The sequence below is a fragment of the Schistocerca piceifrons genome, chromosome 2, assembly GCF_021461385.2.
Source record: "Schistocerca piceifrons isolate TAMUIC-IGC-003096 chromosome 2, iqSchPice1.1, whole genome shotgun sequence".
Lineage (NCBI taxonomy): Eukaryota > Metazoa > Arthropoda > Insecta > Orthoptera > Acrididae > Schistocerca > Schistocerca piceifrons.
Genome location: NC_060139.1, coordinates 84,057,112 through 84,080,560, shown reverse-complemented (window position 1 = coordinate 84,080,560; position 23,449 = coordinate 84,057,112). Strand labels below are relative to the sequence as shown.

General features: G+C 41.7%; 1 protein-coding gene across 1 annotated transcript in view; it reads left to right on the top strand.

The window, feature by feature from the left end:
- Window positions 1-23,449, top strand: part of LOC124777500 (nuclear protein localization protein 4 homolog) — a 244,756-nt gene that overhangs the window by 84,335 nt on the left and 136,972 nt on the right. Inside the window, exon 6 of the mRNA XM_047252942.1 lies at window positions 18,465-18,785. Within this exon, the coding sequence (XP_047108898.1) occupies window positions 18,465-18,785 (321 nt within the window). The remainder of the gene's footprint in view (window positions 1-18,464; window positions 18,786-23,449) is intronic.

Genomic DNA, 23,449 nt, shown 5'->3' with positions numbered 1-23,449 from the left:
GTAGTAGTGCCCGTATCCATTTCTCTACCAGTGACAGGGCTCCCTGTAGTGAATCCTCTTCTGGAAATCTACAGATAAGTAACCAGTGCCTGAAAGAGCCCAGTGTGCAGACCTCAGGGCCGTGCACTCCTCCTCAGTTCCTGCCCTTACAGCAAATAAGCCTCTGACATAGTAAAGGAGAAAAAGAAGAAATCTCAGCGGAAGGTCTGGTGACCTTCGAGGTTCCAGATCCCTTCACACCAACAGACTCAGAACCTAATTTTGTCAACGTTGTTTTACCCCTCAGTGGTCCTGGAGTGTGACTTGTTCTCTTGGCCCCTTCATACCTAACCAGGACATGCCTAATTTGATAATTCAGCAGAACTACAATGGATACTACTGTCATCAGCCAGAACTGCAGTAACTAATGTCCTGTGTTGCTGCCTGTGTTATTCTCCAAGAACCACATTCACTGAAGACCATTCTCCAACCCTGCGCTGTTACTTTGTCTTCTTTTGGAACAATACACCATGAGAAAGCATCTGGAGGGGTCTGTACATTGGTCCCACATATGTCTGTGAGTGGATCCCCCCATGTGCGACAATGGTTTTGATGGCATTGCAAATATGAATGACCCAAGAGATTACCATTTGCAATGTCTGTTTACTCCCAAGTGGGGCACACGTGTCTTGAAATGACCACCTTAATCTATCAGCCCCCCACCCCCCACCCCATATTTCCCCGCCCCCCAGCTCCCTTTATTCTACTTGGGGACTTCAACGCACATCAGCATGTTGTCTGATAAGAGGCCTTCTAATTTACCAACTTCTTTCTGATATTGATCTGTGTCTTCCCATTGACAGTTCTTCTACCCACTATTGTACTGCCCACAGTGTCTGTGTGTCTATCGATAGCTTCCCTGCAGCACTTGGTACAAGACATCTAACCATGTTCAATAACTTAATGACCAATTTCATTCTACCATTTGAAACAGCTTATTTTCTGAAATGTGTAAGAATAATATTACCTAGTTTGAAATATTTGTAGCTGCTATGGTGATTTTTGTCACTTGGAGTTCTCCATTTGTTGCAGTAAATGAGGAAGCAAATATATTTTAAACCAGTTATTTAAATTACGTTGGGTTGGGTTTCGGATTCTGCTGAAAAGGTCAGGTGTCCACTATATGCAGGAGGCAGCTACACAGGTAGCAGGGGCTGCGTGGCGTGGACTGGGTAGCTTTTTTTTAGGTTAGAGGCTCCCAGGAAAACACAAGAAGGGCTTCAGTCACAAAGGGTGCAGGCCGAACACAGGAAGAACCTAGATCCAGGAACCATCAGTACAACAATTGTAAATTGTTGTACCTGTGTTGGGAAATTGCTAGAGCTCCAAGTGCTAACAGAAAGCACTGATGCTCAAATTGTTATAGGCACTGAAAGCTGGCTAAAGCCAGAGGTAAGCTCAGCCGAACTTTTTGAGAAGAAGCTAATGGTGTTCCGAAAGGTAGGCTAAACACGGTTGGCGGTGGCATGTCTGTTACTGTTAGAAGTAGTTTATATTGTCACAAAAGTGAAGTAGATAGTTCCTGTGAGTTAGTATGGGCAGATGTCATTGTTGGCAACTGGAATAAAATAATAATTGGATCCTTTTACTGACCTCCCAATTCAGATGATACAGTTGCTGAAAGGTTCAAAGAAAACTTGAGTTTGATTTCAAACACGTACCCGACTCATACGAATATAGTAGGTGGTGACTTTAATTTAACCTCAAGATGTTGGCAAAAATACATGTTTAATTCCGGAGATACACATAAAAACATCATCCGAAATTGTGCTAAACACATTCTCAGAAAATTATTTCGAGCAGTTAGTTCATGAGCCCACACGAATAGTAAACGGTTGTGAAAACACACTTGACCTCTTACCAACAAATAATCCTGAGTTGATAATGAGCATCAAAATGGATACAGGGATTAGCGAACACAGGGTTGTTGTAGCAAGATTGAATATTGTAACCCCCAAATCCTCCAAAAATAAACAAAAAATATACCTGTTCAAAAAAGCAGATAAAAATTCACTTGACGCCTTCCTGAGAGACAGTCTCCACTCCTTCCCGGTATAAGTGTAGACCAGATATGGCTTCAATTCAAAGGAATAGTATCAGCAGCAATTGAGAGATTTATACCAAATAAATTAACAAACAATGGAGCTGACCCTCCTTGGTACACAAAACGGGTCAGAACACTGTTACGGAAACAACAAAACAAACATGCCAAATGTAAACAGACACAAAATCCCCAAGATTGGCGATCTTTTAGAGAAGCTTGAAATTTAGTGCGGAGTTCAATGCGAGGTGCTTATAATAGTTTCCACAATGAAACTTTGTCTCGAAACCTGGCAGAAAATCCAGAGAGATTCTGGTCGTATGTTAGCGGCAGAAACAGTCAATGCCTTCTCTGCATGATAGCAGTGGAGATACTATCGAAGACAGTGCTGCCAAAGTAGAGTTACTAAACACAGCCTTCCAAAATGCCTTTACAAAAGAAGATGAAGTAAATATCCTCGGAGTAGTGAAGCAACTTAAATCACTTAATGAAAGCAAGTCTCCTGGTCCAGACTATATACCAATTAGGTTCCTTTCAGAGAATGCTGATGCATTAGGTACATACTTAACAATCATATACAACCGTTTGCTCGATGAAAGATCCGTACCCAAAGACTGGAAAGTTGCATAGATCACACCAATATTCAAGAAAGGCAATACGAGTAATCTACTAAATTACAGACCCATATCATTAGCGTCGATATGCAGCAGGATTTTGGAACATATATTGTGTTCGAACGTTATGAATTACCTCAAAGAAAGTGGTCTATTGACACACAGTCAACAAGGATTTAGAAAACCAGGTTCTTGTGAAACACAACTAGCTCTTTATTCACATGAAGTGGTGAGTGCTATTGAAAAGGGATTTCAGATTGATTCCATATTTCTGGATTACCGGAAGGCTTTTGACACTGTAGCACACAAGGAGCTTGTGTGCTTATGGAATATCGTCTCACTTATGTGACTGGATTTGTGATGTCCTGTCAGGGAGGTCACAGTTCATAGTAATTGATGGAAAGTCATTGTGTAAAACAGAAGTGATTTCTGGCATTCCCCAAGGGAGTATTGTAGGCCCTTTGCTGTTTCTTATCTATATAAACAATTTGAGAGACAATCTGAGCAGCAGTCTTAGGTTGTTTCCAGATGACACTGTTATTTATTGACTAATAAAGTCATCAGAAGACAAAAACAAATTGCAAACAGATTAGAAAAGATATCTGAATGGTGCGAAAATTGGCAGTTGACCCTAAATAACAAAAAGTGTGAGGTGATCCATATGAGTGCTAAAAGGAATCTTCGGTTAAAAGTCAAATCCAAAGGCTGTAAATTGTGGGGAAGGCTAACCAAAGACTGCATTTTATTGGCAAGACACTTAGAAAATGTAACAGATTTACTAGGGAGACTGTCTACACTATGCTTGTCTGTCCTCTTTCGGAATACTGCTTCACAGTGTGGGATCCTTACCAGATAGGATTGATGGAGTACATCAAAAAAGTTCAAAGAAGGGCAGCATGTTATGTTTTATTGCGAAATGTGGGAGAGAGTGTCACTGAAATGATACAGGATTTGGGCTGGACAGAATTAAAACAAAGGCGTTTTTCGTTGTGAAGGAATCTTCTCATGAAATTCCAATCACCAACTTTCTCCTCCGAATGCGAAAATATTTTGTTGACACCGACCTACATAGGGAGAAACGATCACCACGATAAAACAAGGAAATCAGAGCTCATACAGAAAGATTAGGTGTTTGTTCTTTCCATGCGCTATACGAGATTGGAATAATGGAGAATTGTGAAGGTGGTTCGATGAACCCTCTGCCAGGCATTTAAATGTGATTTGCGGAGTATCCATGTAGATGTAGCTGTACATGTAGGTGTAGAATTAATGAATGATAGTATTTTGAGTGCACTAGATGTAATTTACTTTAAAGTAGATGTATGTGTCTTGAGCGCACTATTACACGGAAAAATGCATTGTTACCATACACAAACCTAAACCACCGAGTATTAACTTTATAGCTAAGTGTTAAAAATAGTGTCCTAAGTTCATACAAAAAAGAATACATTACATCTTACCAAAGATGCTAGTCACTTTTCAGTCATCCTATCTCCTTCTGTGATAGTCCATGGCTTCGGCTGATTATAAAAGGCTAGATACTGTTTGATCTGTAATATACTCAGTAGTTTCTCAATATCATATTTTCTGTTGTGTTTACGGGAACTTTCTCATCGTATCCCTCTGTTTGAGGAAGCCCAGTGTTTTTACTATGAAAATACGTCATAGCCTTCATTAATGTAAATGTAAGATCTTTGAGTTCTCCAATAAACTACCTGCCCTTTATTTTCTAAACAGTGCTCGTAGTGCAGGAACTGCTGGGCAGAAAATGATACTTTGTTCTCTTTTCTATGCCTCTTCCCATTGCTTCAACTGAGATGATAACCTTTTGTATAAAGAGATCTACCATGTTTTAAAATCCACTATTTCACTTGTTTTTGCTGCATTAACCATGACCAATGGACCATGCTTGTGGCTGGGAGGCTTGTTTGCCTCACGGATACAGATAGCCATACTGTAGGTGCAACCACAACGGAGGGGTATCTGTTGAGAGGCCAGACAATCGTGTATGAAGATAGTAACTGTTCTCGAAAGAAAAGATACCATTGATGACCGTGCAACTTCTCCAGAATAAATGATGATTAACTGAAACCCTCAGCTGCCAACAGGTGTTGTTGATATACCTCAATGGGGACAGCGGAAAATGTGTGCCCCGACCGGGACTTGAACTTGGGATCTCCTGCTTACATGGCAGACGTTCTGTCCATCCGAGCCACAGAAGACACAGATGAATAGCGTGACTGTTTGGACTTACCGCTTGCACACTTCCCGTGAGACCCACATTCCCAACTGTCCACAATCTACATACGTAGTGTACCTAATAGGTATTTGTCCATCCACTCATTACTCACGCACACTAAGGTGATGAATCCCGTAAGAGTATAGTTTAACTATATATAGTTAAAGGTTACCCAGCCATTGACCTTCATCTGTGCGAATGCGCACAGGTTGCCCGAACTCTTGCGGGAATAGTCACCTTAGTGTGCGCGAGTAATTAGTGGATGGGCAAATACCTATTAGGTACATTACGTATGTAGATTGTGGACAGTTGGGAATGTGGGTCTCATGGGAAGCATGCAAGGGATAAGTCCCTGCAACCGCACTATTCGTCTGTGTCCTCGGTGGCTCAGATGGTCGGGGCACACATTTCAGCTGTCCCCCTCGAGGTATACCAACAACACCTCTCGGCAGCTGAGGATTTCAATTAATTATCATTTAGACAAATATGTGGTTCCTGAAGAGGGGCAGCAGCCATTTCAATAGTTGTAGGGGCAACGGTCTGGATGATTGACTGATCTGGCCTTGTAACATTAACCGCTATAGCCTGGCTGTGCTGGTACCTTGAACGGCTGAAATCAAGGAGAAACTAAAGCCGTAATTTTTCCCAAGGGCAAGCAGCTTTACTTATGGTTAAATGATGGCGTCTCTTGGGTAAAACATTCTAGAGGTAAAATAGTTCCCCATTCAGATCTGTGGGCAAGGGCTACTGTGGAGGATGTCATTATCAGGAGAAAGAAAACTGGCATTCTGTGGATCAGAGAGAATGTCAGATTCCAGAATGAGATTTCCACTCTGCAGCGGAGTGTGCGCTGATATGAAACTTCCTGGCAGATTAAAACTGTGTGCCCGACCGAGACTCGAACTCGGGACCTTTGCCTTTCGCGGGCAAGTGCTCTACCAACTGAGCTACCGAAGCACGACTCACGCCCGGTTGGAAGGTAGGAGACGAGGTACTGGCAGAAGTAAAGCTGTGAGTACCGGGCGTGAGTCGTGCTTCGGTAGCTCAGTTGGTAGAGCACTTGCCCGCGAAAGGCAAAGGTCCCGAGTTCGAGTCTCGGTCGGGCACACAGTTTTAATCTGCCAGGAAGTTTCAATGTCAGATTCCTTAATGAGGAAGGTATGCTAGAAAATTTAAAAAGGGGAAATTGGTAGGTTAAATTTAGATATAGTGGGAATTAGTGAAGTTTAGTGGCAGAAGGAACAGGACTTCTGGTCACGTGAATAGAGGGTTATAAATACAAAATCAAATAAGGGTAATGCTGGAGTAGGTTTAATAATGAATAAATAAGTAGAAGCACAGATAAGCTACTATGAACAGCATAGTGAACACATTATTGTAGCCAAGATAGGCACGAAGCCCATGCCTACCACAGTAGTACAGGTTTATGTGCCAACTATATCTGCAGATGATGAAGAGATTGAAGAAATGTATGATGTGATAAAAGAAATTATTCAGATGGTTAAGGGAGACAAAAATTTAATAGTCATGGGGGACTGGAATTCAATAATAGGAAAAGGAAAAGAAGGAAAAGTAGTAGGTGAATATGGACTGGGGATAAGGAATTAAAGAGGAAGCCACCTGGTAGAATTTTTTCAAAAAGCATTACTTAATCATAGGTGACACTTGGTTTAAGAATCTTGGAAGAAGGTTATATACGTGGAAGAAGCCTGGAGATACTGAAAGGTTTCAGATAGATTATATAATGGCAAGACAGAGATTTAGAAACCAGGTTTTAAATTGTAAGATATGGACTCTGACCACAATTTATTGGTTATGAACTGCAGATTAAAACTGAAGAATCTGCAGAAAGGTAGGAATTTAAGGAGACTGACTCAGGATAAACTGAAAGAAACAGAGTTTCAGAGAAAGCATTAGGGAATGATTGACAAGAACAGGGAAACAAATACAATAGAAGAAGAGTGGGTAGATTTGAGAGATGAAATAGTGAAGACAGCAGAGGATCAAGTAGGTAAAAAGACAAGGGCTAGTAGAAATCCTTGGGTAACAGAAGAGATATTGAATTTAATTGATAAAATAAGAAGATATAAAAATGCAATAACTGAAGCAGGCAAAAAGGAATACAAGCGTCTCAAAAATGAAATTGACTGCAAGTGCAAAATGGCTAAGCAGAAACAGCTAGAGGACAAATGTAAGGATGTGGAAGCATATAAGACTAGGAGTAAGATAGATGCTGTCGACAGGAAAATTAAGGAAACTTTTGGAGAAAAGAGAACCACTTGTATGAATATCAAGAGGTCAGATGGAAAACCACTTCTAAGCAAAAAAGGGAAAGCAGAAAGGTGAAAGAGTATATAGAGGATCTATACAAGGGCAATGCACTTGAGGGTAGTATTATGAAATGGGAGAGGGCATAGATGAAGATGAAATGGGAGATGTGATACTGCATGAAGAACTTGACAGAACACTGAAATAACATTCCAGTAGAACTATGATAGTCTTGGGAGAGCCAGCCATGACAAAACTCTACCATCTGGTGAGCAAGATGTATCAGACTGGCAAAATACCCTCAGACTTCAAGAAGAATATATTAACTCCAATCCCAAAGAAAGCAAGTGTTGACAAGTATGAAAATTACTGAACTATCATTTTAATAAGTCACAGCCACAAAATACTAACAAGAATTCTTTACAGACAAGTGGAAAAACTGGTAGAAGCCAACCTCGGGGAAGATCAGTTTGGATTCTGTAGAAATGTTGGAACACGTGAGGCAATATTGACCCTACGACTTATCTTAGAAGATAAATTAAGGAAAAGCCAACCTATGTTTTTAGCATTTGTAGACTTAGAGAAAGCTGTGACTTGAAGATGGCAGGGGTAAAATACAGGGAGCAAAAGGTAGTTATAAGAATCAAGGGGCATGAAAGGGAAACAGTGTTGAGAAGGGAGTGAGACAGGGTTGTAGTCTATACTTGGTGTTATTCAATCTGTATATTGAGCAAGCAGTAAAGGAAACAAATGAAAAATTTGAAGTAGAAATCAAAATCCATGGAGAAGAAATAAAAACTGTTTGAAACTTCCTGGCTGATTAAAGCTGTGTGCCGGACCGAGACTTGAACTCGGGCCCTTTGCCTTTCGCGGGCAAGTGCAAGTGGAAGGTAGGAGACGAGATACTGGCAAAAGTAAAACTGTGAGGACGGGGCGTGAGTCGTGCTTGGGTAGCTCAAATGGTAGAGCACTTGCCCGCGAAAGGCCAAGGTCCCGAGTTCGAGTCTCGGTCCGGCACACAGTTTTAATCTGCCAGGAAGTTTCATATCAGTGCACACTCCGCTGCACAGTGAAAATCTCATTCTAAAAACTGTTTGGTTTGCCAGTGACATTTTAATTCGGTCAGACACAGCAAAGGACCTGGAAGAGCAGTTGAACAGAATGTCTTAAAAGGAGGATATATGATGAACATCAACAGAATCAAAATGAGAATAATGGAATGTAGTCGAATTAAATCGGGTGATGCTGAGTGAATTAGATTAGGAAAGGAGACACTTAAAGTAGTAGATGACTTACACTCTTTGGGGAGCAAAATAACTGATGATGGTCAAAGTAGAGCGGATATAAAATTGTAGATTAGCTACGGCAAGGAAAGCATTTTTGAAGAAGAGAAATTTGTAAACATCGAGTGTAGATTGAAGTGTCAGGAAGCCTTTTCTGAAAGTAAGAGGGTTGACTGAAAAATAATGCCTCCACCTTCGTAACTCTTCAACAGTTGGCAGCATTGGCATGTGGCAGGTACTGGCTTATTCTGTAGCCTCTTCTCTACAGCTCCAGTTTGCGGGAAGCCTTAGCGTTGAATGGTTGTGTTGTTACAGTGTAAAGTATGCAATCCTGCACAGACGGTCAGTCAATGCAATTTAAGCAACGTGCAGTCATTGAATTCTTGACAGCAGGAGGTGTCACCCCAAAGAAGATTAATCAGAGAATGAAAGCAGTTTATGGTGATTGTGTTGATGTGAGAACTGCGCATTGTTGGGCGAGTAAGTTTCAAGACGTTGAGGCGGGAACATCTGACCTGTGTGACAAACAAAAAGTTGGACGGCCTGTGACAGCAACCACCGAGTTTCACGAGCAAAATGTTGACAGATTGATTCAGGTCAATCGTCATATCACTCAGAGAGAAATTGGAAGCACAATCGGCATTTCACAAAAACGTGTGGGTCACATTATTGCTTTGCTTGACTAACGGAAGATCTGTGCACAATGGGTACCCCGGATTCTGACTCCTGAAATGAAAGTGCACAGACTTGAAATTTGCCAGGAACTCCTCTTGTTTTATGAGAATGAAGGTGATGCCTTTTCCCATTCAGTTATGACAGAAGGCGAAATGTGGGTACACCATTATGACCCAGAGACGAAATGTCAGTCTATGGAATATAGACACAAAGACTCAACCCAGAAAAAGAAATTCAAGGCGCAGTCCTCATCTGGAAAAATCATGGCCACAGTGTTCTGAGACACAGATGGTGTTATCCATGTTGATTTCCCTGATCGTGGAACAACAATAAATTCAGAGCATTACATCACAACACTGCAAACTCTGAAGCGATGGCTAAGAAGGGTCCGAAAGGAAAAGGGAAATGTTTTTCTGCAGCATGACAATTCCAAACCTCCCACTTCACATGTCACCACAGCAGAACTTCAGAGACTGAATCTCACCACCGTACAGCATCCTCCATACAGTCCAGATTTAGCACTCTCTGACTTCCATCTGTCCCCAGTAATGAAAGATGATCCGCGGGGACATAATTATGCTTCTAATGAAGACATTGAGAGAACTGTGAGACTGTGGTTGCAGAAACAGAGTGTCGACTTCTTCCGTGACGGCTTAAAAAAACTTGTTCATCGTTGGCAGAAATGTATCCAATTGGCTGGTGATTATGTGGAAAAGTGATAATTAAAGATCACATTCTAAGGATTATTTCTGTGTTTGATTTGTTAAAATATTCCCATCCAAACCCAATTAACGAAGGTGGCGGCATTACGCTTCATTCAACCCTCGCATTTGTCTGGAGTTTAGCCACATGGGGAAGTGACACATGGATGATAAATAGTTTAGATGAGACGAGAAAAGATGCTTTCGAAATGTGGAGCTACAGAAGAGTGCTGAAGATTAGATGGATAGATCACGTAATTAATGAGGAGATACTGAATAGAATTGGGGAGAAGAGGAATTTGTGGCACAACCTGACTAGAAGAAGGGATCGGTTGGTAGGACACGTTCTGAGGCATCAAGGGATCATCAATTTAGTATTGGAGGGCAGCGCAGAGGGTAAAAATCATAGAGGGAGACTAAGAGATGAATACACTTGGCAGATTCAGAAAGATGTAGGTTGCAGTACTTAGTCGGAGATGAAGAAGTTTGCACAGGATAGAGTAGCATGGAAAGCTGCATCAAACCAGTCTTTGGACTGAAGACTAGAATAACAACAACAACAACAACAAGTTTAAAGCAATCCTGATGGTTAGATTCAGTGGTATGTGGCATACCCTGATCTCAAATAAGTGTGCTCCCTGCCGCCGTTGGATAAGCAGCTGCAGCAGCAAGTCGTATACTCCTAGCTCACTCATTTGTTACATAGTTTAATTCTTAATTTCTTTGCGTGTTTTTGGTACTTGCATTGTTTAATTCATAAATTTCGAGCGTATATAGTATTTGAGAGTTGTAGCATCGCGTTTTAGTACCTGAATAGTGTAAATTCGCGTAGTCGTTTGTCTACTGTTTTGTTTTGAACGGCCAGTGTCGGTTGGTCGCAGTCAGTGTGCTCCCTGCCGCCGTTGGATAAGCAGCTGAGCAGCAAGTCGTATACTCCTAGCTCACTCATTTGTTACATAGTTTAACTCTTAATTTCTTTGCGTGTTTTTGGTTCTTGCATTGTTTAATTCATAAATTTCGGGCGTATTATAGTATTTGAGAGTGTAGCATCGTGTTTTAGTACCTGAATAGTGTAATTTCGCTTAGTCTCCTTCCGCCGCCGAGCAGTGTCAGCAGTGCGCAAGTAGCAGCATTACTGCATTTACTAGGCAATCTTGTATTTTAATAACCGTTTAAATTTTGTCGATTTGTTTGCGCTCTCTGTAGATTAGTTCAGACGTTCCTAGCAAAACAGTTTTTAGCATGGATAGGGACTGCAACTGCTGTGTTCGGATGCAGGCTGAGTTGGCATCCCTTCGCTCCCAGCTTCAGGCAGTGTTGGCTTCGGTCACACAGCTTGAGGCTGTTGCCAATGGGCATCACTGTGGGGGTCGGGATGGGGGTTTGTCGGGGACGGCCAGCTCGTCCCACGCATCCCCTGATCGGACTACGACTGTGGTTGCCCGGGATACTGCCCGCATTGAGGCTGATCCCTCACCTGTGGTAGAGTGGGAGGTCGTTTCAAGGTGTGGCAGGGGGCGAAAGACATTCCGGAGGGCTGAACGGAAAGCCTCTCCAGTTTGTCTGACGAACCGGTTTCAGGCTCTGTCTCAGGCTGATACTGATCTTCGGCCTGACATGGCTGCTTGTCCTGTTCCAGAGGTTGCCCCTCAGTCTGCAAGATCCGGGCAGTCGCAGAGGGTGGGCTTACTGGTAGTTGGGAGCTCCAACGTCAGGTGCGTAATGGGGCCCCTTAGGGAAATGGCAGCAAGAGAGGGGAAGAAAACCAATGTGCACTCCGTGTGCATACCGGGGGGAGTCATTCCAGATGTGGAAAGGGTCCTTCCGGATGCCATGAAGGGTACAGGGTGCACCCATCTGCAGGTGGTCGCTCATGTCGGCACCAATGATGTGTGTCGCTATGGATCGGAGGAAATCCTCTCTGGCTTCCGGCGGCTATCTGATTTGGTGAAGACTGCCAGTCTCGCTAGCGGGATGAAAGCAGAGCTCACCATCTGCAGCATCGTCGACAGGACTGACTGCGGACCTTTGGTACAGAGCCGAGTGGAGGGTCTGAATCAGAGGCTGAGACGGTTCTGCGACCGTGTGGGCTGCAGATTCCTCGACTTGCGCCATAGGGTGGTGGGGTTTCGGGTTCCGCTGGATAGGTCAGGAGTCCACTACACGCAACAAGCGGCTACACGGGTAGCAGGGGTTGTGTGGCGTGGGCTGGGCAGTTTTTTAGGTTAGATGGCCTTGGGCAAGTACAGAAAGGGCAACAGCCTCAACGGGTGCGGGGCAAAGTCAGGACATGCGGGGACCAAGCAGCAATCGGTATTGTAATTGTCAACTGTCGAAGCTGCGTTGGTAAAGTACCGGAACTTCAAGCGCTGATAGAAAGCACCGAAGCTGAAATCGTTATAGGTACAGAAAGCTGGCTTAAGCCAGAGATAAATTCTGCCGAAATTTTTACAAAGGTACAGACGGTGTTTAGAAAGGATAGATTGCATGCAACCGGTGGTGGAGTGTTCGTCGCTGTTAGTAGTAGTTTATCCTGTAGTGAAGTAGAAGTGGATAGTTCCTGTGAATTATTATGGGTGGAGGTTACACTAAACAACCGAACTAGGTTAATAATTGGCTCCTTTTACCGACCTCCCGACTCAGCAGCATTAGTGGCAGAACAACTGAGAGAAAATTTGGAATACATTTCACATAAATTTTCTCAGCATGTTATAGTCTTAGGTGGAGATTTCAATTTACCAGATATAGACTGGGACACTCAGATGTTTAGGACGGGTGGTAGGGACAGAGCATCGAGTGACATTATACTGAGTGCACTATCCGAAAATTACCTCGAGCAATTAAACAGAGAACCGACTCGTGGAGATAACATCTTGGACCTACTGATAACAAACAGACCCGAACTTTTCGAATCTGTATGTACAGAACAGGGAATCAGTGATCATAAGGCCGTTGCAGCATCCCTGAATATGGAAGTTAATAGGAATATAAAAAAATGGGAGGAAGGTTTATCTTTTTAGCAAGAGTAATAGAAGGCAGATTTCAGACTACCTAACAGATCAAAACGAAAATTTCTGTTCCGACACTGACAATGTTGAGTGTTTATGGAAAAAGTTCAAGGCAATCGTAAAATGCGTTTTAGACAGGTACGTGCCGAGTAAAACTGTGAGGGACGGGAAAAACCCACCGTGGTACAACAACAAAGTTAGGAAACTACTGCGAAAGCAAAGAGAGCTCCACTCCAAGTTTAAACGCAGCCAAAACCTCTCAGACAAACTGAAGCTAAACGATGTCAAAGTTAGCGTAAGGAGGGCTATGCGTGAAGCGTTCATTGAATTCGAAAGTAAAATTCTATGTACCGACTTGACAGAAAATCCTAGGAAGTTCTGGTCTTACGTTAAATCAGTAAGTGGCTCGAAACAGCATATTCAGACACTACGGGATGATGATGGCATTGAAACAGAGGATGACACGCGTAAAGCTGAAATACTAAACACCTTTTTCCAAAGCTGTTTCACAGAGGAAGACCGCACTGCAGTTCCTTCTCTAAATCCTCGCACAAACGAAAAAATGGCTGACATCGAAATAAGTGTCCAAGGAATAGAAAAGCAACTGGAATCACTCAATAGAGGAAAGTCCACTGGACCTGACGGGATACCAATTCGATTCTACACAGAGTACGCGAAAGAACTTGCCCCCCTTCTAACAGCCGTGTACCGCAAGTCTCTAGAGGAACGGAGGGTTCCAAAAGATTGGAAAAGAGCACAGATAGTCCCAGTCTTCAAGAAGGGTCGTCGAGCAGATGCGCAAAACTATAGACCTATATCTCTTACGTCGATCTCTTGTAGAATTTTAGAACATGTTTTTTGCTCGCGTATCATGTCATTTCTGGAAACCCAGAATCTACTATGTAGGAATCAACATGGATTCCGGAAACAGCGATCGTGTGAGACCCAACTCGCCTTATTTGTTCATGAGACCCAGAAAATATTAGATACAGGCTCCCAGGTAGATGCTATTTTTCTTGACTTCCGGAAGGCGTTCGATACAGTTCCGCACTGTCGCCTGATAAACAAAGTAAGAGCCTACGGAATATCAGACCAGCTGTGTGGCTGGATTGAAGAGTTTTTAGCAAACAGAACACAGCATGTTGTTATCAATGGAGAGACGTCTACAGACGTTAAAGTAGCCTCTGGCGTGCCACAGGGGAGTGTTATGGGACCATTGCTTTTCACAATATATATAAATGACTTAGTAGATAGTGTCGGAAGTTCCATGCGGCTTTTCGCGGATGATGCTGTAGTATACAGAGAAGTTGCTGCATTAGAAAATTGTAGCAAAATACAGGAAGATCTGCAGCGGATAGGCACTTGGTGCAGGGAGTGGCAACTGACCCTTAACATAGACAAATGTAATGTATTGCGAATACATAGAAAGAAGGATCCTTTATTGTATGATTATATGATAGTGGAACAAACACTGGTAGCAGTTACTTCTGTAAAATATCTGGGAGTATGCGTACGGAACGATTTGAAGTGGAATGATCATATAAAACTAATTGTTGGTAAGGCGGGTACCAGGTTGAGATTCATTGGGAGAGTGCTTAGAAAATGTAGTCCATCAACAAAGGAGGTGGCTTACAAAACACTCGTTCGACCTATACTTGAGTATTGCTCATCAGTGTGGGATCCGTACCAGGTCGGGTTGACGGAGGAGATAGAGAAGATCCAAAGAAGAGCGGCGCGTTTCGTCACTGGGTTATTTGGTAACCGTGATAGCGTTACGGAGATGTTTAATAAACTCAAGTGGCAGACTCTGCAAGAGAGGCGCTCTGCATCGCGGTGTAGCTTGCTCGCCAGGTTTCGAGAGGGTGCGTTTCTGGATGAGGTATCGAATATATTGCTTCCCCCTACTTATACTTCCCGAGGAGATCACGAATGTAAAATTAGAGAGATTAGAGCGCGCACGGAGGCTTTCAGACAGTCGTTCTTCCCGCGAACCATACACGACTGGAACAGGAAAGGGAGGTAATGACAGTGGCACGTAAAGTGCCCTCCGCCACACACCGTTGGGTGGCTTGCGGAGTATCAATGTAGATGTAGATGTAGATGTAGATAAGCACTCAGCTGCACATTTGTAATTTTTATTTTCACAACACCTAAGCCATGCTCAGATGGTAGATAATAGTGCCCTCTGATGAGGAAATAGTGGTAGATTTTGTCAAATTTGCTACAGTCTGTTAAGACCAATAACATTCTTATAGCCACATGATAGCAATTTTGGCCTCTGTGTGCATCGCTGAACGAGTAGTTACATTTTAGGGTACAAAGAATAGGTATAGAAAGTGGCACACTTCATTAGTACCTTTCGTATCTTAGCCCTCATGATAACAATGAAATATACTTTCATTAGTTTTCATATTGTGTATCACAAAATTAAAAACGCTTAGCATTTCGTACAAAATAATGACACTTACCTTTCTTTTGTTTTCTTGTTTTTTCATCATTATTTGAAACTTCAAACCCTGAGCTGCTCACCTTAATGTTACCTGTTAAACAGTTAATCAAATTTAATAACAAAAAGCACTGATTGGTTCATCATGATTCCAGGCCTACCACACATTGCAGCTCCTGGAGTTGTCTCCTGTTAGAAACAATTGAACAATTAAATCTGCTCTCAATAAGTAAAGACAAAAGCAGCACCCAGTTGTAGCTCTAATAGATGCATCTATTTTTCAGGAAATCCAAAACAACAAATTCTGCACTTCCAATTTTTGAGGTGTTATCTCCTTTTAGTAATAAGCGATTCAGTTGCCACTTTGAGCCCTTCAAAGTATCAACTGTCAGAGACCTCTCCACTTTGATCACCTGTATTTCTGGTGGTGCTATACCACTTTACATGGACCCCTTCATTAGTGGCTGGTACTATGGCTGGATCAAAGATATTACAACAGCTATTCAGAACCGATGAAGGGTCCTGCAATATTTCAACTAACATCCTTCACAAACTCATCATTTTTAAGTGGTTATAAGCAAAGGCTCACTACCCAATTAAATTCAGGAAGAATGAATTCTGAGAGTGCTACATCTCCCACTTTTGGAACATAAGCTCCTTCATCACAAGCCAAGGTCTGCAGTCTACTGGGTAGCCAAAGATCAACAATTCTTCTAGGTCTCCTCTTTCATGGGGTATTTCTAATGATGCATCAGTTCTTACTGAGTACGTCACTACTCACTTTGTGATAGCAGCTTCCTCTCCTTACTTGGCTACTGCAAAAGACTAGTTGAAGACATCCCTCTGTCCTTTCCTCCCCATAAGCTTGAATTATATAACTTCCTCCTCACCCTCCCCCTTTCTTCTTCTCCTCCTCCTCTTCCTCCTCCTCCTACACGATTTAACCCTAGGCCTCAATTTGATTCATAATCAGATGATACAGCATCAGAATGTGACTTAGTCTCCATGTACTTAGGGTCTTCAGCCATATTTGGCCAGAAGGTGTCTTACCTTCATAAAGTGGGGTTAGTGTCTCATCCCAATTCTTATGCCAGGCAAAAGCCCAATTTCATTGACAGCTACTGTTTGATTAGCCTTGTCAATGAGCTCTGAAAACTGCTTCATCAGATGGTAACCCGATCATTATAGTGGATTCTCAACTCACAGGACCTTTTGTCCCGCAATCATTTTGGTTTCCAGGAGAGACAATCCACAGTTGACCATGTTATTAGGTTGAAATCATCAATCTGACTGGAATTTCCGTAAATAACATCATCTTATTGCAGTTTGCATGTGTGCGCGCGCGCGCGCGCGCGCGTGTGTGTGTGTGTGTGTGTGTGTGTGTGTGTGTGTCTTTTTTATGTGCATAAAGCATACAACTCTCCATTAGGCCACTAGCCCATTAACAGTGATGAGGAGATTATAACATTCATTATGGAGCCCTGTGGGATGCCGCTTCCTTGGACCTGGTTGACACACACTAACCCATAATGATTGGAGGGATAAAAACTGCATCTAGAATCCTAGTTTATGTAATCCCTTTTTACAAACACTTTTAAAAGTCCTAAGTCCACCCATACAGAAAACCTCATTGTGGCTGGTTGCTGCATCCCCACTGAAAAAAACTTTCTGCACTTTGGGCACTTCTTGACCAACAACTGCAATCCATTGCCCACAGTCTACCCTCTTACATCAAAGACATGAATCATTGCTTCCATTGTCTCTTCACAGTGCGTGTTCCATTGCCACAAGGCATCTGCTTGTCATTGTTAATGCCACTATGAACCTGTTGGCCACAGTCTTTCTGCTAATAAATCGTACCGGCTCAAACCTTAACTGATTCCACACCCCCACCTCCTTCCTGATAAGTCTTTGCATGCAGAATCAACAAGCAAATCCATGGCATCAGTTAGGACACTTAACTAGTACAGTCCAATATGTCTCTCCTAGTAGGTCATTTAGATGTCTCCTTTCTAGCCAATCAGAATTCTAAAACCCTCACTTGGATCAGATTAATTGATGACATATTTATGATCTTGATCCAGAGCAAGAACATCCTATCTGTATTCCTCCAAAATCTCAACAGTTTCTCTACCATTCAGTTCACCAGGTCCTCCTTGGCTCAGTGGTCTTACCCACGTTGTGTGAGACAGGTATTCTGCCACTAGCTGATGCTATGTAATTATTCTTGTCCATCCAAATGCAACTTCAGCTTAAGAGAAAAAATTTCATAACGAACTTTCTCATAGAAAATAATACTGCTAATAATAATAATAATAATAATAATAATAATAACAATGCACCATTAGAATTCACTTTGTTTACATAAATTAATACAGGGTGTTTATAAATTAATTACACGTAAGTAATCTTTAATTGTGAAAAAGGTAAATAACTTACAGAAATGTTTGATACAGCACTGAGTGCTTTAGATCTTAAAAGTTCTATTTACAGATAATCATGTGAGTACCTATCGTAAAATGACAAATGCCCCCTCTATAATCAGTTTCGTGACAAATATTATGAAGCAAGTCTTGATATACAGTGGCAACTGCTTGTGTTATCCATTTAAACAGTTTTACCAATTTATAACAGTTTGTCTTTGAGGTGGTAGCTTGCAGTATTTAATCCTGAATTGTCTGTGAGCTGTAGTAATGGATTCGGTTTCATGAAACCATGAACAACACTTTGTGTGCTCTGCACCATTACAAGACTCCGTGATGACTATTGGAATAATTTTCGCAGATGCCACCTAGAGGGAACGTTGGAAACCAACAGTGTTAGGTGTGAATAAAAATTGACATTACTGCATTCATTGCTGTATCAAACATTTCTGTAAGTTATTTACCCTTTTCACAATTAATGGTTACTTTTGCATAACTAATTTATAAACACCCCATAATGATTGCTGTTACTAGTGAAATATTTTTCTAGCTGCAGTAAAATGTACTTATAACATTTGACTTGTCAATGTATTATCAATGCTGAAGACTGAACAAATTGTGCCACATAAGTTTCTCTATTTTTTTTGTTTCTTTGTGATAAATCATGACAGTAGAAACAGCATCGAATTACTGAACTACAGTAACTTTTTTAAATTGTTGGTTTCAGGTGTATCGCCATGTGGACAACGTCATGTTTGAGAATGCCCATCTTGTTGAACGTTTCATTAATTACTGGCGCAGTACAGGTCATCAACGCCTTGGATTTCTTTATGGGCGTTATGAAATTCATGGAGATGTTCCTTTAGGTATACGTGGTACAGTGGCTGCTATATATGAACCACCACAAACAAGTACACGAGATAGCATTACATTACTTGAATCAGACAAGGACAGAAAGCATGTGGATGATCTGGCTGGGCAGCTTGGCTTAAGGCGTATTGGTTGGATATTCACCGATCTTGTTACAGATGATGTGAAGAAAGGCACAGTAAGTGAAGCAGTGTGTTTATTATTATTATTATTATTATTATTATTATTATTATTATTATTTATGCATGTCTAAGGTACTTTTAAATTAACTGTCTCAGGAATTATTTTTGGATCTTTATCTAATGTTGTATTCAACTGGTAGTAGTTTGCTCCTTGTACCAGACAGGAAGTGCAGGCAGCAGTTCTGCCAGGAGGACATGGGTAAACGGCTCTCATCAAAACAGAGATATTTTCCTTGTATAATCGGGGCTGTTTACCACAGAGTTACACATCGTCTCCACAGTGTCTGGGAACACAAACTTCGCTGACAGGCAGTGTACCCATCACAGGAGAAAATGCTATCGGCAGGGCACTATTTTCCTATGCAAGTTCACGTTCCCTTGCAGCGCCATGTGGGTATCCACCCACTTTAGACTATTTAGGCCACAGGCTGACTGTAGTAAGTTAGTTATGCCCTATGCCTCAAGTTGGCTGTACAAGCAGTTCCATCTGGCCACATCAGCAGTTCAGTTCCAGCGCTACCAGTTGGCAGTACCAGGCATTTTATCTTAGGGCCTCATGCCAGGAGACCCGGCCCAGTTCATCCTAGTCTGCACGAGCAGCACATCAGCCGTCACTCGCTGTCAGTACCGGCCCAGTAACAGTGCAGGTCTTCACTCGCCACCTGCCATGACTGTGGGGCTTATTGTGTAGGCACATCACAGACAGCATCACAGGAGAGATATGCCTATTGTATGTAGTTGTGTGGACATTCATGTAAGGACATTATAATTTAGTTTCATTTCATTAATTAAGTTATTATTTTACAATTGTCTTCGGTCACTCATCAGGACGAGGCTACTTCAGTGGTTAAAAGTCTGTTTCCATGAGTAAATGTAAATTGCTGTTGTTGTTCACTTCTCTCCTCTAGTCTGCCATAACTGGCAACAAGGTACAAGTACATTTTGATGTTGTTGTCTCTCACAGGTTTCATGATTCAGTGTTCTATGAGATTAGTTTTCTTTAGTGTTTATTGGTTTGCTTTCTGGAGCAAGTTTTGTTTTCACATTGCTCATCATGTGATAATTGGGTTTGCTGTGGCAGTGTTGTTTCGCTTGTTCTGTTCCCTCAGCCAGAGGGCAGTGTTCTTTGCATTCATGATTCTCCCTCCTTGGTATGATTTTCAGCCTACTTCAAAAGTTTCTTAGTAGTTGTCTTTTCTGCTTAGTTCAGGCTGTTCGTTAAAATGCATACCACTGTGCAGTTTCATTCATGCTGCTGGTCTAAGTTGTTTTCAGTGTTGCAAGATTTGAGTTGCTCATTCGCTGTTCAGATGCACAGTTTGCCTGTTCAAGCGTATCATAATGTCTGTCTTGTCATAAGAGTGCTATTGTCTCGAATCATTCACTTGCAGGAGCAGCAACTTCAGAAGTTGTTACAGGGCGTAACTCAGCTCACACAGGTTTTGGCTACTACAGCCGCGTCTCGGCATTCTTCTCCCTCATCTGCACCTCTTTTTTTGTGTGTTCGATGGTTGGAAAGACATCTGGGTCTTGTACCATCAACAATTGGAGTTGCATTTCATGACCTACAGCATCCAAGGTATGCAACATAATGCTCATTTTCTTGCCAGTAGAGGAGCAGATTTTTTGTTGGTGTTGTCAGTTTTTCCCTGAGTCATGCCCAGAGAACTTAGGCTATGATTTGTTAGGGAACAGTTATATGTACATTTTAATTCTGTCAGTCACCTCTGGCACAATTAATAAAATGTGCTGGGCTATTATGCCGTGTTCGAATGGATTTCCCTTTAAAACAGGATGCTTTGTCCCCATCTGTGTAGGACATTTTCAAGGGGGATCGTAGCTTTGTTGAATGTCCGATTCACACCCTGGCTCGCTATTGACTACAGAAAAATTCCCCTTCCGTGAGCTTATGCGCATTGTTATGTCACATGTTTTGAATACACAAGCGCAATTGGCCATTGTCAACTGCCTCGTCTGCTGTTGCTATCATCCCACGGTGAAAGACTGGTACCCATCTTCTTCAGCACCAGAATCCAAATGTCATTCAGTTTCACACCCTCCTCCTTTCTGTTGAAATTCCTGGGGTGTTTTGCAATCTCTTTGGCCTCTCTGTATAGCCTTTCATGGTATCTGCTTGTTACTGCCAGTACTTGTATTCTATCAAAATAAATGTGGTGGTCTCTTGGCTGTAATGTATGTTCCACAACAGCTGATGTGCCAGTCTCCCCTCTTCTGCAATTGCCCCGTGTGCTCTTCCAGTTGTTTTTTGACAGTTATTTTTGTAGTACCCACTTACACCTCCCCACAACTATAGGGAAGCCTATAAATTCCAGCTTTTTCCAGCAGTTGGCGAGCAGCCTTGGTCAGTTTTGGATCACCTAAAATCGGCCAAGGATGCTTGCACACCAATGGTAAAAGCTGGAATTTGTAGGATTCCATGTAGTTGTTGGAGGTGTATGTGGGTACTACAAGAACAGCTGTCAAAAAACAACTTGAAGAGCACACGAGCAATAGCAGAAGAGGGGAAATTGACAGATCAGCTGTTGCAGAACGTGCCTTACAGCCAGGAGACCACCACATTCATTTTGACAGGACTCAAGTACTGGCAGCTACAAGTGAAGACCATCAAAGGCTATACGGAGAGGCCATAGAGATTGCAAAACACCCCAGGAATTTCAGTAGGAAGGAGGAGAGTGTGAAATTGAATGACATTTGGATTCCGATGCTGAAGAAGGTGTGTGGGAGCAGATTGCTCTTCCTTATGGTGTTTTGGGGTGTTAGTGAGTGTTTTGACATCAATAAGGTTGGCTTCAGAGATATATGTTCTGTGACGTCACTTATTGTTGCCTAAGTAACACACCGACTCATGTCTTATAAAATTATATAATAAAGATGTTATAAGTTCTTATTTGTGTGTGTTTGCCTTAGTTAGACACCACCAATAAGTTGTGGCCCTGACGTGATCTACGAGGCCAAAAAAAAAAAAAAAAAAAAAAAAAAAAAAAAAAAAAAAAAAAAAAAAAAAAAAAAAAAACCCCACCCCTGCTATGTAATTATTGACGATCTGTCCAATGCGGAATCTGTTGGAATTCGTCGCAGACAGTGTTTAATAAAATTACTCAAAATGCCAACAGGAAGAGGACTTGATGGGGGCAATCTTTTGAATGCTCCAAAAATCAATAAGGTAAGCGTAAAGCTTCCTCCCTTTTGGGTAGAAAAGCCTGATATTTGGTTTTGCCAAAATGAAGCTCAGTTTACAATCGCTGTTATAGCAACGGGGGCAACTAATTTCAATTACCTGCTGGCCCAGCTTGAACCAAAATATGTCGAAAATATCTGGGATCTGGTAACCAGTGATGAAAATAATAAATATTCACTGGCAAAAGAATGACTCTTAACAATTTTCAATTGTGGGAGCGTAAAATAAAAAAAAAAAAACTGTTGAGTGGGTTGGAACTGGGCGATATGAAGCCTAGCCTGTTATTACAAAAAATCCGAAACTATGCTGGGACCAAATTGTCGTAAAACGCTTTAAAAACATTGTGGCTCGATAAACTTCCTAGTAATAGTTGGAAGTATATTAGTGCTATCGGAACAAACGACGGACAAAATCACGCAGATGGCCAGTTGTATAGTGGTGATGCAATATGCTGAGGAGCTTCAAATTACCTTGGCCCAATCAGTTCCTTCCACATCCTTATCAGTCCAAAATCTTCTTGTAAAAATTAAAGACTTAGAAAATGAAGTTAAGACGCTCCGAGAATCAAATAGATCCTGATCGCGCAGCAGAAGTAGAAACAGAACACAGTTCAAAACAAATGGTAAATATTGTTATTATCAATTCACAGTGTAAACCTGAAAAGTGTGTACCACCTTGCCCACGGAAAAATAAGTAAAACAAGGAAGGGTGGGGTCAAAAGCAGCTGAATGTTCTACCCTAGTTCCTACAATAAATTGCCAATATCGATTATTTGTTAAAGATAGAACTTGTGGGCGATCTTATCTGGTAGATAGCAGTGCAGATTTGTCTGTTATACCAGTGTCAAAAACTAAAAAACTTGAACTCTCTGACTTTAGTCTCTATGCCGCAAACGGTTCTGAAATAAAAACTTATTGGTCAAAGCTGTTAACCATTGTTTTAGGTCTTAAACATAAGTTTGAATGACCATTTATAGTAGCAGATGTATCAAAAGGATTATTGGGAGCCGATTTTCTTCATCATTTTGGTTTATTCATAGATCTGAAAAATAAAAAGGTGATGGATAACATTACTTAAGTTAAAAATTTGCGCAGAGGTAACCACTGTGAATGCTAACGATTCAGGAAGCTCACACTATGCAAAATGTCGGTATTCAAAGCTGTTGGAGAAGTTTCCTGAGCTAACAAAAATCATCTATAATACCAAAGGTGTTAAAGCATAAAGTACAGCATTATATCACTACATCTAGTTGGCCACTGGTGTATAGTAAATCTCGTTGGTTGGACCCACATAAATTGCAAGTAGCTAAGAAAGAATTTCAGTTTCTGTTGAATAGTGGTATTATACATCCATCACACTCACAATGGGCCAGTCCACTGTACCTTGTTATGAAGTCGAATAGTCAGTGGCGAGTTTGTGGGGATTATCGCCATCTTAATGACAGGACTCTCCCAGATCGGT